At 38.8% G+C, this 15,514-nt stretch overlaps 1 protein-coding gene across 1 annotated transcript in view; it reads right to left on the reverse strand.

Moving 5' to 3' along the window:
• Positions 1-1,319: 1,319 nt before the first annotated feature.
• Positions 1,320-15,514, reverse strand: part of KCMF1 (potassium channel modulatory factor 1) — an 86,131-nt gene continuing 71,936 nt past the window's right edge. The window contains exons 4-7 of the mRNA XM_036931031.2: positions 11,611-11,712; positions 9,471-9,645; positions 7,322-7,604; positions 1,320-3,428 (exon numbers count right to left, since the gene is read on the reverse strand). Of these exons, the coding sequence (XP_036786926.1) occupies positions 3,167-3,428; positions 7,322-7,604; positions 9,471-9,645; positions 11,611-11,712 (822 nt within the window). The 3' untranslated portion in view covers positions 1,320-3,166. The remainder of the gene's footprint in view (positions 3,429-7,321; positions 7,605-9,470; positions 9,646-11,610; positions 11,713-15,514) is intronic.

The raw sequence follows: 15,514 nt of genomic DNA on the forward strand, positions 1-15,514 counted from the left end.
AAACTTGGATGGAGGATATTGGGATGAATTTTTGTGTTACTTCTGTTTTTCTAATTATGTAATCTGCTGTCCTAAGCTACACTTCTTTGAGGCCATCAGGAAATGGGCTTTCTCTTATACTACCTGAGTCTAATTATCAACAAATAACTGAACCCTTCAAACTAAACGTTCGAAGACTCCAATTCTCTGGGTTTAAGGAAAAACCCAATCTAAATCCAAATATTTCACTGTAGCCAAATGCAGAAGTTATATCTTACGACTGCAGCCAGGTATTTCAATTTGTTCAAAAGCATTGAAATATTTCAGGCAACGAAATAAATGAAAAACAATGAGGAAATCATGCAGTAGATTCTGTTTCAGTCAAAACCCAGATCTTGTTCTCTGTGATTAAATATCCAGGACTATGAAGCCCAAGGGTATCTTAAACACAAAGTTGAGCAGGAATTACTTTGGGATTTTTAAACACACTGCATATTCTATCCCAGAAGTTGCACAGAAATAGAAAAATATATATAGTTTCAAACATTCTCTGTAGGTCTTCCTCTTCACTGTAACTTTTCTCAGGTTCTCTGTATGTCGTGACACTAAACTTCATCCAGAACACTATGAGCAGAAAGATTTAAATGATTTCCAAACTGGAAGTAAAGATAAGCACTACAGACTTATGCCCCAGACACTCAAAACTGAGCAAAGAACAGAACTACTCGGAACTCAGGATCTTGGCCTCAGATATTTCAAAGTGCGGCCAAATAAACAATGATATATCGATCTTGTCTCCGCTACATCAAAGTCTTTGAAGTTTTTATTCAGCAATTCCAATACGTTAATTCAGCAACTAAAGAAAAAGGACACAAGAATTTGAAGGGCTTAAATACATTTTTTATATTGATAGTCTGTGTCTTTCTACCCTAAAATAATACATCATTATTGATTACATACAGGATGAGGTGAGGTATTTGTAAAATATCTGGTAAAAAATAATATACAGTATTCTGCATGAGATGGGATCTTATGAACCCTTAGGTCTTCTGAAGTGTTAAATTGATCATCTAAATTAAACTGCCCTAAAAGGACTTACAGTTGTTCCCTCAAACCATGTCTAAAAAGAAAGATGTTACATTTTCCCAGAACTCATGCAGAAAAGGGAAAGATGAACATAATTGGCAATTATTGTTTCTCACATCCAACATAATGCATTCACACAAAACCATGATCTCCAACTTCAGCATAAAAAGAAAAAATATATACTGGATTAGAGATACAAAACCTCTGAATAATAGTTAGGCTAACTCACCGACAGCAAAGAAATTCAAGTGGTCAACAGTCTTGAAAATGCTTTATTGAAATGTGTGACTTATGTGCAGAAGATGTGTTTGAAAAGACCACAGCTTGAAAACTGGTTTTCGAAACGACTCAACAACCAATTGAAAAAAAAAGAAAATCCCTACTGGACATGACTTCTAGTATAACCAGAAGCCTGGTGTAAAATTTTCCTTTAAAACATTTTCCATCACAGAGACTAAAGAAAACAAAGCTATTATTTTGGAAATTACTGGAGTCTGAAGTTTCAGAGGAGAAGCAACAGTTTTTTTAGACATGTGGGGTGACTTTTTTTTTTGGTTACGTTTGGATGAACATGGACTTCACAGTTCTCGGAAGAACACCCAAGGGTGTTTGAGTCGATATGCTTGTTGTGTTGGAGAAACGGAGAAACACAGACGGGAAAGGAAGAGCACAATGGGAGAAAGAGGAGACTGAGAAAAGGGCTCAGAGAAAAGACAACTGGAACAGCACATGATTAGGTTAAGTCTAGTTATAAATTTATCAGAAGCTGTGCGCACCTTTTTAAAAAGTCCTAAATTTACATTCCAAAAACTGCTCCCCCAACCCCAAACCCGCTGTCCCTGCCTTGGAGCTATTGTGAAAATCTATGCACAAAAACTGAAAAAGAAAATAAAAAATATCCCAGCCCCTTCAAACCCCCAAACAAACCCCAAAAAGCTGTACATTTTATTTTTACACATAGGATTAATAATATAGGCATATAGGTGGCATGATTCAATTAAAAGGCTTTACTTTTTATGCCAGAAAAAACCCAATAAATAAAAGGTGCTCAAGTTAGCGTTAAGAATTTGGTTGTACTGTATTGACAAAATCTGGGAAGGCAAATCCTCAAGGCTCCCCTGATACTGATCTGTCTCAGCAAACTATGAAGCAAGTACATAAATAACGCAAAATATGATTGAGAATGTGAGATTTCCAAAAACAAAGACAACATAATTCAGGTTAACTTTGTTCAACAGTGAATAAATGAAATTCATCTACACCTGAATAAAACATATTTAACAATTGAAAAAAATTTAAACAACCACAAAAAGTAACAACTTTAAACAAATAGGAACAGGATTTGTTTTTAGGGCACACAAATGCCCTGCAGCAGATCCCGACAGTAGCTTTACTGGTGTGTCTTCTACAGATGAGTTAGAGAGACAGGCTGAGCTCCATACGGACAGGATGACTAGCACGGCCACAGGACAGTCACACAGGGCGGAGAGCAACACCTGGCCACGGCCCCTGGACTCGCTGCAGAGCTGGCTTTGTGCGCAGGAGGCACACAAAGGAAGGTGATTCAGGCGGACATTATTCAAAAGCTACTTGGTCATGTAACTCCTGCCGTGTAACGATTGAATAATGCTTGGGAAAGCTTTGGGCTTGTATTTTTAAGTTTTACTCCTTGTATTTAATTTTTTAAATAACAAGGTCACTAAAACTCATGCACGCTGCAAAAAACCTCATGCAGTAGTTAAGGTAAACCATCCAAGCAGTTTTTATTCATTAATATTCATAAATACACACAGCAGCTTCATTAGAGATTTCAATTTTCCTCTTCAGTTTGAATGTGGAATATTAGGAGAGCCTTTTGCATGTCAAGGAACAGGAAGCAGAGATCACCCCTGCACTGCTACCTACATTTACCTGCTAGAAGTAAAAATTAGTTAAGTGGAAATGATTATCATATATATTTCCTCTCTTCCTTTTGAATGTACACAATGTAACAAGAGTGACAGACCTGAAATTACAATCACCAAACAAACCCAAGATAGTTGTTGTCCACTTTCATTGGCAAATACAGCACAGAGGACATTGTCTGCGAACAGGGATGTCATCAAAGAGGAGGTGGTGGAGGCTCATTTCCTTTATTACTCTCTTTTAAATTTAGGTTTTCTAAAGCAACATCTAAAGGCATAATATCTACACAGCCCATAGCACCAAAATCGGCCATTTCCCCCCGTTCATCCTCGTCCGAGGACGAGCTCTCTTCACGCACTAAAGTGGACAGAAGGAGCTCTTGGACAAACAGGCTGCGGTCTGCGCGCTCACTTTCCATGGACTGGCGCTCTGTTTCAGACATTTTAGGATCATTCAACCTGTGTGAGTTAAAGAAAAGACCTTATTGGTAAAAAGTCAATGAATAATGGCACGGTCAATTCTGACAATGTCCTACACACTGTGAAAGCACGGGTGGCAAAATTCAGAATCTGAGACTATTATTGGAACATCTTGTTCTAATTTATCACCTTAATTGTGCTGAGATGAATTCCTCACACTTGTAGCAACAGTTACTCTGAGGTGCAAATCTATGCTTTACTTGGAATCAGTGAGAAAAACATATTTCCTCAGAGAAAATTATGAAAATTTTTTCTCAGGAAAACAAAATTTCTCACAGGTAGTATGCTTGGGGAAATAGTGATTTCCCTAACCAGAATTTCACCTGTGGGTAATAAAAAGAGGAAAAGTAGCAACCCTAGTCACATAAACAGAATCTATAATAACTAGAATATTGAAATGAAAGAAAATCCTACAAGTTTTCCTAATTTTATCTATTACTTCCATCTAATTCTTCTTGAAATCAAGGTATGTCCCAAAGCCTGAGAGGGCACCACACACACACACACACACACACACACACACACACACACTCACTCACTCACTCACTCACTCACTCACTCACTCACTCACTCACTCACTCACTCACGCACGCACTTCTCCTACCATGAACTGGGCAAGCAGGGCTGGCCTGCGGTCTCATGGCCCATATGCTCATCTGACACTTGCACTATGAGATCTGCGTTATGGTGGGAAATTTGGTTCATTCTGCATGAAGACAGGAGAGATATTGAGAGCTGAATTCTTACTAACCTGTTAAATGGTTTAAGCAAAATTCTGCTTTAATTCAGTACTGATTTGATTTCTTTACATTTTCAGTAGACAAAAAAAGGGAAACCAGATGGAGCACTCGGGTCAGGAAAAGCACCAAACCACGGAGAAGGTGGTGACAGTGAAGAAGAAGGCACGAACAACAGTTGTGTCTCCCAGAGAACCCAGGTGTCCGTAGAGCCTGTGCTCCCGGACCAGCGGGCAGCTGCTCTCTGCTGTCCTGCCTAGGCTGAAGGCACAGGGGCATCCCAAATAACAGGGCAGGGCACGGACCGGGCACCTTCTATGGGTCAGGCTCTGTTCTAAGTGCTTTTGTGTATCTCTTTTAGCAGCTATGAGCTGGGTCCCACTGTTACCAACATTTCACAGAAGAGGAAACTGAAGCAGAGGTTAAGAGACTTGCTAAAATCTCATAGCTGTCAAGTCAAAACCACTGAATGATTAGATCGATGGCCCAGAAAACAAATTAAAAGACCTAAATTTCAAAACTTGAAAGAAAACAAAGGATCTGGAAAGTAATTACATAAAAGCCATAAAATCCACAGTGAAGGAAAGGATTGATTATGTTTATGGTCAAAACCAAACTAAGAATATCACTAAGTATCTAATGGAATAGGAGATTGACCAATTGATTACATATTTTCAATCAAAAACTATAAAAATGTAAGAACTGAGACACATTCCACGTCCTTTGCTTTGGAAAAGAAAAAAGTATCTCAAGACAAACCTATTAGAGAAAGATAAAGGATGTACAGAATACTATGTACACAGTCAGCAGGCCAACTAGAAACACAGACTGAGGCCCTCAGCCCTTTGGAGAGCATGTACTTCCAATATTACTGCTCCAATTTTTAGGAAATAACTGGGAAAATATTTCATTCCTAAGGAGTAGACAAAATCTGGTACTAGGGGCTAGATTTCCTGATGGGCCAAACTTTGTTTGGGAACTAGAAGTAACTGTGAAGCTTGTAAGGATCTTCAAACTGAGGTTATTAGCAAAAACAAGCTGGCTTCATCACCAAAGACTAGCATCTGACAAAGGCACTTAGCAACTGCTTTCTACAAGGTCAGTGACTTTGGACCCCAAGGAAGCTGTGTCTTGACCATCAGTTCCAGGGCAACATGAACAGGAATTGCCCTGGTCAGAGACCAAAGACAAGGTTTGAGCCCTACATATATCACCTAATAGCTGCTCAACCTGAAACCAGGCTTTCCTCTTGAGGACTCACAAAGCATGTTAATGTATTTGAAGTTCTGAGAAGCCCAACAGTAAATAAACTATTTTTGTTTCTTAGTTTTGCCCAAACTTATTCAGTAGGGAAAAAAATCGAACGTAAGTAACTACGTATGTTCCTTAGAATACATAAAGTTCCAGGGAATATTTTTTGGGAAATACTGCCTTAGCTAAGTCATGAGCCAGGATCAAATGATCCAATGGAAGATGTGGAAAGTGGTTTGCAAGTTGCAAGGTACTGAGCAATGTACAGCAGCAGATGACAGAGGGTGGCTTTCAGGAAGCTACAACCAAAACCCAAGGAAAGCACTCAGAGGCTACAAATACCATGCCCCAGGAACTGGGTGTCTAGTATCAAATAACTACACAGAGAAAATTCCCAGATCAAGCCCACTGAGTTTGGGGTTTGAAAAAAAGAGAAAGAAAAAGGGGTAAGGGTGGAAAGATGTATTTTCCAAAGGGCACTAGCAAGACATTCATTCCACCCACAGGTAAAGGAACACTCAGGGGATGTGCTCTTTGGTAGGTCTCCTTTTTGAGGGGGGTACCTAGATCTAGCAAGTTGGTCTGTCCCTACAGGTAAGGTTACATGGCAGCACGGTCAATCCATCATCTGTGGCTCTGTGATTTATGTTGAAGCAACATTTTCTGGTAATAACTAGAAGAGTTACTGACTTTGCAGAGATAATCCAAAGGTAAATTTCCTGCTTGAAACTTCCCCTTTAGATCTATAACAAATGACAACTTGGCTATATTACAAGCCTGATAGTGAGCCAGGCCATACATGTGCCAGTATTTCATTTCATTCTCAAAATTCTCTCTATAGAGACAAAACTCATGGAATATTGATTGTAAATATTTTGAAGGTCTGGAGAAGTAAAGTGATTTGTTTTAAGTCCAAACTACTAAGTGGCAAAGCTGGGGCTCTAGGCAGGGGTCCTGTTTACAAGGGTATGCAAACATTTCTTCTGCACCCACAATATATTATTTACAAGTACTCACATGTGCCACTGTACTAACAGAGATATTTTAAAGTATGAGATAAAAGAAATATATATAGAAATAGTATTTTCTTATAACATTGTAATTGTCACACACATTACATTTTGGAGGTAATTGATAGATTACACTGATTTTCTTCATCTTATAGTTTTTACTTTCGGTTCCTCTCATTCCACTAAAAACCCTTATTAGTCCAGGTTCATTACCTGCTGAGCCTAAGCACTCATCATGACTTTTAAAATCCTTTCCATTCTTACATGTCACATAAAATGCCAGTGAGCTTTTGGCAGATAAATATACTCAGTTGCTAGCAGTCGTTTTCAGAAGCAAGTAAGAACTCTACTCCATCCAGTAGAGACATTTACTGAGTATTTTTTACACCATGGAAACTTCTTTTTTTTAATAGTTACTTTTGTGTGTGCCAACCGTAAGAATTTAAACCTTGCTTCTTTAGAAATTCTCAGGAGAAAAATCACCACTATGTCATGAAATCCTCTCTTGCAGGAAACTGAAATTGGCAATAAAAAAGAAAGCAATGTTAATTATGATAAATGTACCTAATATGTCCCAAATATGTAATGCCATGGTGATTAAGTTTTATGGGGCAAAATGGAAAAGAAGTTCCTGTTAGATGATGATAAACTGTTAGAACAAGACCACCAGCATTCCTACTTTACCTAGTTACTGTTTTTCATATTCTTGGGGAAGCAGTCAATGTGCAGTTTTTATTAGACCTCTGTGAGTTTTAATGGCCTGATCAAAGGCAGTCTTTAAAAACATATATAAGCACAAAAGAGATCATTTCAGATTGTGTACTGCTAATAAAACCTTACTTCTCAAGTAAAGTTCTACTAATAAGTGAGCTACCTTGTTAAAAGAAATTGGGAATTCTGGAGAGTCTGCTGAGTGCTTTCTGTGCTAGCTGGGTTGGCAGTTGCCGTGGACTGTGTGACGGTGGTGGTGGCGCTGCTTGCGTTGGCGCGCCGCGTGGCGTTGCGGGCTGTCTCCAGCTGCTGCCGGGCTGCCTGCGCGTGCTGCCGTTCCAGCTGCAGCTGCATCTGCAGCTGTTGTAACTGAGAAGCGGAAGGGCCAGAAGAATTAAGCTGTCCTCCTGCAGAACGTCTCACTCCTGATAACTGAGATAAAAGCTCTGCCAATGGAAATGAAGATGGTTAATACCCACTTGAATACTGCAGATTCACTGTCTTACCAGAGGAACATTAAAAAAATGATCAATAAGCAGGTATAGTAACCCAGAGCTTCAGCTTGCAGCTCAGTACCTTTCACAGTGCTTCCTGGAGGCAAGAGCTGTTGTGAATGGAGAATGTAAACTATAGGAGTACTAACCTACCTGCAGTTCTCTTTAAGCAAAACAAAATGGAAAGTTTTTAAAAAGTTATTTTCTCATGGGACTAATTTAGTTATACTTTCTCTCCATATTTTAGTAGATTATAAAGTGGCACCTATTGGTTCAATCATACTATCAACATGAGCTCCATGAAAGCAGAGATCAATTCCACTGTTTACAATAGTCCCAGCTCTTAGAACAGTTATCTGCCACATAGTAGGCACTTATTAGAATTAAACCTGAGAGACCTGGATCATTTATTTCTGTGTCCCTTGCATACTCTCTCTGCCTCCTCTCTCTGGCACCTTCTGGTACTGCCACTTGAAAGTGCCAGAGTAACACTGGTGAGGCTCAGTAAGGCTAACTGGCTCCTGACTGTACACCTACCTACTCAGTGGCCTGTTATGATCCAGATGCTCGTACTCACCAAGAGCGTGTGGGCTTGCCCTTGTGTTTTCATCTAAGTAAGGTGCAGTAACTGCCTCTTCCCACGTGGAAAATCTGTCTAGCTTACATGGAATTGATGATTGCCTTGCACACATTCTCAGGTTAGCAAATGCTCTTCATTATTAAAACTCATTAACAAGGTACGTTTCTGTTTTCTTGCTTACTGTTGTTTTATCCCAGAGGTCCTTAAACGCCATTCTCTCAATTCCATCACTAAAATAATTTTCACTGACAGAAAAAAATTGATGTAATGGAGAGAACTTCTCAATTTTGAGTTTTGCTCCCAGAATTAGAGCCTGCCACCAAAGACGCAAGTAAAACATTTCCTTTGGGTGAACAAATATGTTAAAATCCCCCAAACTGAATTTATTTGGTTTATTGAGATCCAAATGTCCAAAGTACATTTGTAACTAAGATTTTATAATAGGCATTTAAAATAACATTTTATGAATAACATGATTCCTAGTTTCCACCACAGATTTACACTTAACCTGTGTTTCAAGGTGTTGTGCAGGGCACATCATGGCTTCCAGGCACATATCCCACCACGTGCACACATTTCTTAACTGTGCAGTCTCCCAGACAGGTAAGACAACCTGTCTGCACCTGCTGCATCTTTCAGAGTCTCAGGCTAAAGTGATTTCTGACAACTTATTTTGATTCCCAACCCCTGTGTCTCTGCTGCTGGCTTCCCAGGTTGGCCATGCATTAGACTCAGTGACTTAGCTAAGAACTACATGTTCAAATATTAGGGTTTTTTTCCAGTAAGATTTTCCTAAGCTATTAAAATATGTTGTTTGAGTATCTTCTACAACAAGGCAAGGACAGAGTTCTAACTTCACTTTCTTCCATGAGAATGCTTAATTTTTTAGTTTTGTTGATTAGTTTTCTTATCTGTGTACTTGTGGAGGTCGAAACATGGAATTTTGGTCCTTCAACTCTGAAATCTTTTATAATTTTCTTGGGTTTCAATGGAGGCCACAGATATAACATAGAGCCATTTCTTACCATTGTATGCATCTAAGTACTAAAAGAAATGCCAAAATAATATGAATTACTTATGTTGTCTTCTCTTTAAGTATTTTATACTTATAAAATTTGGGAGAATTTTGTGAAGGAGTATAGGAGCATGATAAGAGACTAAAACCACAAATCCCACCCAAAAATTTTATAGTGAGTCCCCTCCCTGGCCTTTCCCTTATTAATGTGAAACTAACTTACCAGCTATAGGATCCATGGCTTCCCTATTGCTTGGAGAATATGAACTCTGAGAAGAAGAAAGTCCACCAGTAGAACTGCTAGTAAAGTGCATGTTTGATCTACGAGCACGGGGACCTCCTAATCCCCGGCCAGGGTGAAACATTCTACGTACATGTCGAACACCACTCGACTCATCATAACTCCAAAGTTAAGAAAAGAATCCAAGTATTTCACAGAAAGAAAAAAATACACCACTTGAGCCCTTGTTAGATAGGCATGCAGATTTTCCTAAACTGTAAGCACTGAAAAACAGCACATTTAATTTGGAATGCTAATATCACATCTATGAGGGCTAGTAACTCTAAAGCAATATAGTTATGTGTATATTGTGTGTGTATGTTTAAAGGGAAGAAAGTTTCTCCAGGTGGGAAGAAATTCCTTGCTAGGCTCCAGCTATAATAACCAGAGAAACACTGCCAGACGAGGTGGAAGGTGTTGCCTGGTCAGATACCTGAGGGGAGACATCCTCTTACCCTGGACTCAGTATTGAATTTCATATGTTTATAATGAAGTAACAATCAGCACCAATTTTCATATCTGGGGAGAGTTGTGCTAATTCATAAGCTAATCAAATCTCAATTATCATCTTTAACGAGAAGGAAGAGCATGAATAATTTAAATTCAAAGTAAAAGAATCCCTTTTTGGTTACTAATCTACCTTCAAATTCTTTTTAGTGCTGCTAATCAGAAAACCAGATCTGAATTTCCTATATAAGTGGACACACAGAGAGTAGCCTCACATTTATTATGTCAAACTTCCAGCTGTCTCAGCCATCTTATACAGCTAAATGTGAGGCAAACTGAAGAAGGTCTCCAGTAGCAAATGGCCACCAAAACTCATAAAGACAACCTCATTTTCATACACTAAATGTGTGTAGAAAAGCCAGATATTATAGTAGGAAAGAAGTTTCTTTCAAAGCAGCAAACAGAATAGCTATATAATGCAGATTAGTTTTTTGCTGGCTTCCCAGTTTTGTGGTTGATGGTTTTGGAGTGATTTAGGATAAGAGTGAGTGGCTCCATTAAGCCCTCAGGAACTACCATAATGTGCATTTTTTCACTGTGGTATTCATGATTGTGGCTTGGGTTCTACAGGATGTGATGTTATGATTACTGCATTTTGTTTTTAAAAAGCAGTTGGGTGTAAAAAAGGGCACTATAGGAAGAGTTCCATTTGATAGTAAAAAACAAAAAGTTCTGAAGCTTAAGAGGCTTGGAGAGAAGCCACTTCCCCATGTCAAACAAAATTACCCTAAGAGCATGTGAAATACCTGACAAATTAGTACGTTTCCAGGATAACTGCTATGCCAACATTTTGTTTTCTAGAACTTAACGGTAATACTCATTAGGAATCTAAAATGTCACATACGCCTTCTCTTATTACATTTTGCTTATTTTAATCTTCTTTTGGTAACTAGAGACTCATAAAAAAGAGTCTCACAAAAATGGATGTAGATGATTTACAATAGCCAAAAAATGGAAGCAAGGTAAGTGTCCATCAGTAGATGAATGGATAAAGAAGATGTGGTACATATACACAATGGAATATTATTCAGCCATAAGAAGAAAAAAAATCCTACCATTTGCAACAACATGGATGGAGCTAGAGGGTATTATGCTCAGTGAAATAAGCCAGGCAGAGAAAGACAAGTACCAAATGATTTCACCCATATGTGATGTATAAGAACAAAGTAAAAGCTGAAGTAACAAAACACCAGCAGAATCACAGAACCCAAGAATGGACTAACAGTTACCAAAGGGAAAGGGACTGGGGAGGATGGGTGGGAAGGGAGGGATAATGGGGGGGTGGAAAGAAAGGGGCATTATGATTAGCATGTATAATGTGGGGGGGAGGCATGGGGAGGGATGTGCAACACAGAGAAGACAAGCAGTGACTCTACAGCATCTTACTACGCTGACAGTGACTGTAGTGGGGTTTTTTGGGGGGACTTGGTGAAGGGGGAAGCCTAATAAACATAATGTTCCTCACGCAACTGTAGATTAATGATTAAAAAAAAAAAAAAAAAGCACACACACACACAAAATAACAAAATGAAAAATTATCAACAACTCTTTCCCTTGTTGCCTCTTGAAAGGATATTAAATCTCTAGGGGCTCTGTGTTCAAGTGTAAGATGAGCTGCAAAGTCATCCGTGACATGATTAGGATCGCCTCCAGGTAATGCTGCACATATTGGACAAATCTGAAATAGAAGTAAAGAAAGCAGCATTAATAGATGAACCCTGATCAGACATTGTTCCGGATGAATATTTTACTCTAAGTTTTAACCAGGCAAAAACACAGTAGATACAGAACTAGTGAAAAGCAGTGGAGGCTTGAACAAGAGCTACAGCACATCAAAGTTGTTTTTCACAACTAAACAGTCTCTCACGGTCAAATTTGAGCTCTGGCAAAGCCTTCTAACAGCCTGGCAGACTCATTTGCATAGTCTAGCAAAATAGTTTCCATAAAAACTTTTAAAAATATGCTACCGAGTGCACATTCATGTCTGACTAAGTCCAGTCTTTAATGGTAAAGACATAGCTTCCCCAAGACAAAGACTGACTTGAGAAACAATCTTTAAATAAGAAAGCAAAGCTCTTACTAAAATGCAACTGCATAAACTTGTATACTTTGAATGTGATATGTTAAGACAGACAATGATTATTGATAATATGTAAATGCACTCTATAAATTCATGAATGGGACTTCCAAGGGGAAAGGACATAGGAGGTAGGACATAAGATTGTGATCCGGTCTAGATTAGGGAGTAGAAGACCAACGTCCCTTGGGCCTTAAGGGCAGGGGAATGAATGAGAAAGTAGGAAAAAAGTGGTAGGTACAGGTACACAGAGCTCAGGGGAGGCTTAATAGGTTGGGAATGTCATTTCTGTAACAGTAGTTTCAACAGAAGTGGTGAATTAGGGGGCAGGACAGAGGAAGGATAGAAAGAATGAGGAGCTTTCAGAGGAAAGGCCCTCACTCTTCCAGCAATCCAAGTGGGCAGATGATGGTCTAAGTGTGGTAGCCAATCCTTGAAGTAAGAACAAGTTTGATATTAGAGAACAGAGCCAAGAAGAAAGGTCTGATGCAAAGGAGCATGACCAAAGGGAGCCCCAGAGATGTACAGTTCATGTTTCAGGCTCGTGCCTCTCTAGGGCTAAGAGTTGAGGATAGGATATGTGATTCATCTTGCCAATACGTGTGTCACATGCCTAAATTCTTTCACCTGGAGTAAAATTCAGGCAATGGGTTGCCCTTATTGCCTGCTTACACTAGAGAGAGAGATGAGGAAGCAACAGAAAGGTGAGAGACTGGAAGGACAACTGGAACACTGAGGGGAAAGCAAACTGCTCTGATTCCTAGGGCCTGCAAAAATACGCATCTTCTAATGATTAGAAAGTAGCAGTTCCCCGAGTCTGATCTGTCCCCAGTTCCTCTTATCAGCCCAGTCAGCTGTCCTGATTTGAGGCACACCTTGCAGATACTGTGGGTTCATTTCCAGATGACAGCAGTGAAGAGAATATTACAATAGAGTCAAATGAATTTTTTGGCTTCCTATTGCATACAGCAGTTATGTTTACACTGTACTGTAGCCTATAATGTAGCAACATTATGTTTAAAAAAACAATGTATATGCCTCAAGTAAAAAAATAGGTTATTGCTAAAAAATGCTAACCATCACCTGAGCTTTCAGCAAGTTATAGCCACAGTTGCAATCCTAATAAATATCATAATAATGGAAAAGCTTGAAATTTCATGAGACTACTAAAATGTGACAAACGGAGACACAAAGTGAGCAAATGCTGTCAGAAACGTGGCGTTGAAAGACTCACTCAAAGCAGGGTCACCACAAACCTTCAATTTATAAAAAACACTCTACCTGAGAAGTGCAATAGTAGTACAATAAAAGAGTGCATCTGGACTCTAGGAACATCCTCAAGAAAACCTAAAGATGCTCATGAGAAATAACATTAAAGCATGACAGTGTGCAAAAGAAGTAGGGAGGTCACAATGACAAATGGAGAGACAAATGAAGAAGCAGACACATGTGTGCCTGTCTTAGAAGTTGCCAGAAAGGTGGCTGGACATTTTTTCTTTGTCAGAGACAAAGGCAATTTTATTTGTTCACAAGTTTTCAGATTACCAATCCTCTACTAGAAATTTAGGTTTTGCTGTCTACCTTCCTGTGCTGTGACATTGCCAGGTAATGTCTGATATACTTTTCTGACTTTTTGTGTGTTTGCATCTTGCCTAGCTAGATTGTAAACTCTGAGAAATAAAGGTCAATGTGATTTGTTTCTTGTTTATGCACTGTGACCAGACTTGCTTAAAACAAAAAGACCAATAAGGTTTGGAGAAGCAGGAACAACCTCCAGTTATTTAAAAATAAGACAAACAAGCCAACTTAGATATTTTTGAGACTCTTCACTTTGCAACAACGAACAGGAGCTGGAGTATGTATAATTTTATTACAATTTGGTAAGACTACATGTGTAAGATTTTTACCTGAAAAATAACCACCAAAAGAAAAAAGCATCTTCTAAGATATTTCCTTTTAGACTGGCTTTTAGATCAAATCTATGCACAACTTGAACTACACAAACATAGCTGCAAAAATTTCAGAACACTGAAGACGTATGCAAATGGTCTTAGATGAGAAAAGTCTTCTTGAGAATATGCATTCCTATAAGGAAGACAGGAATGGAAAGTACAGATACCAAATGTACTAAGAATGTCCTACTAAGATTGATGAGCTCCTACAAACTAGAAAAGCACCTTTGAGATGGGAACATAAAACAGAAATTGAAGATCCTTCAATATTGTATATTAAGTTCAGTTCTGTAACTCAAACTCTTTTATTTCATTATAACAACTGTGCTGAGATAACAGGATAAAGGTACTCAGAACTGCGTCTTTCAGAAATAACACAAAAACAAGCTTTTATAATGACTAGGGATAAAGAATTACCAAAGATAAGGAATTACTGGGGGGAGAATCACCTAGTTTGGCAGCTGGCACAGAAATATCGAACTGATTTAAACCAAGGGGAAGATGCTGCAGCCTGGGCACCTTGAAGCTTTACATTTTATAGCTGGCAAGCTAATTCACGTTTTAGGGTTAACTTCGGTAACTCAAGGTTGTACTTTCTGAGAGGTAATGGCGGGAAGAGGAAGACAGAAAAATGAGAGCAAGTGGGGCAGGGGAAACAGGTAAGAGGTAGAGGTGGTGGTAGGGGTGGGAGCAGGGAAAGACAGACCATTCTGGCACTTGAGGGACACAAATACTGCTTAGTTTTGTTCATGTCTTACATATAATGGTACCTAGTGTCTCTTACAGGACAGGAAAATTCCACACAGAGAATAGGCTATTAACCCTAAAATTATGAGTTTGTCAGCATTAACATTTATATACTTGCATACCACATGACACAGTAGTATCTATTACTCGAACAAGAAAATACTGTGTAACACATTAGCTTAAAATTGTGACAGCTTGTCAACATTAAAGCTTACTGAATTTCAGGCTTACATCAGTGTTTCCTAAATTTGGCTAGGGATATAATTCATCTGGAACATTGGTTAAAAATATAGTTTCCTGAGTGCCTGCCTGGAAACTGAACCTAGGAAGTTTGAGAATCTGTATTTTAACAAGAGTCCCACATTTCTATAATTAGGTAAGTTTGGCAAATACACCTTAAATATATAATGACATTGAAAAATAATAAATATTTACTCTCTTTTGTGAAACACCAAATGTTGGTACTTACTACTTCTTCCCCCAAATTCTTAATCACAAATGGCCTTGCTATTCTCAGTCTTGTCTTTGCTATCACTCAAATCTTCCCCTTCTACATCATCCTGCCACTGAGGGTCACCATCTGTCCTACTTTTTATCTGCAGCCCTTCTGGAAGCCTCTACCAATGTACTAAAATGGTATCTTGTGCCAAAGCATAATGGAGCTTCCATTTTTCGACATGATTCCAGTGCACAGCTGCCAGTGC

This window comes from Manis pentadactyla, chromosome 2 (assembly GCF_030020395.1).
Source record: "Manis pentadactyla isolate mManPen7 chromosome 2, mManPen7.hap1, whole genome shotgun sequence".
In the NCBI taxonomy this organism is placed as follows: domain Eukaryota; kingdom Metazoa; phylum Chordata; class Mammalia; order Pholidota; family Manidae; genus Manis; species Manis pentadactyla.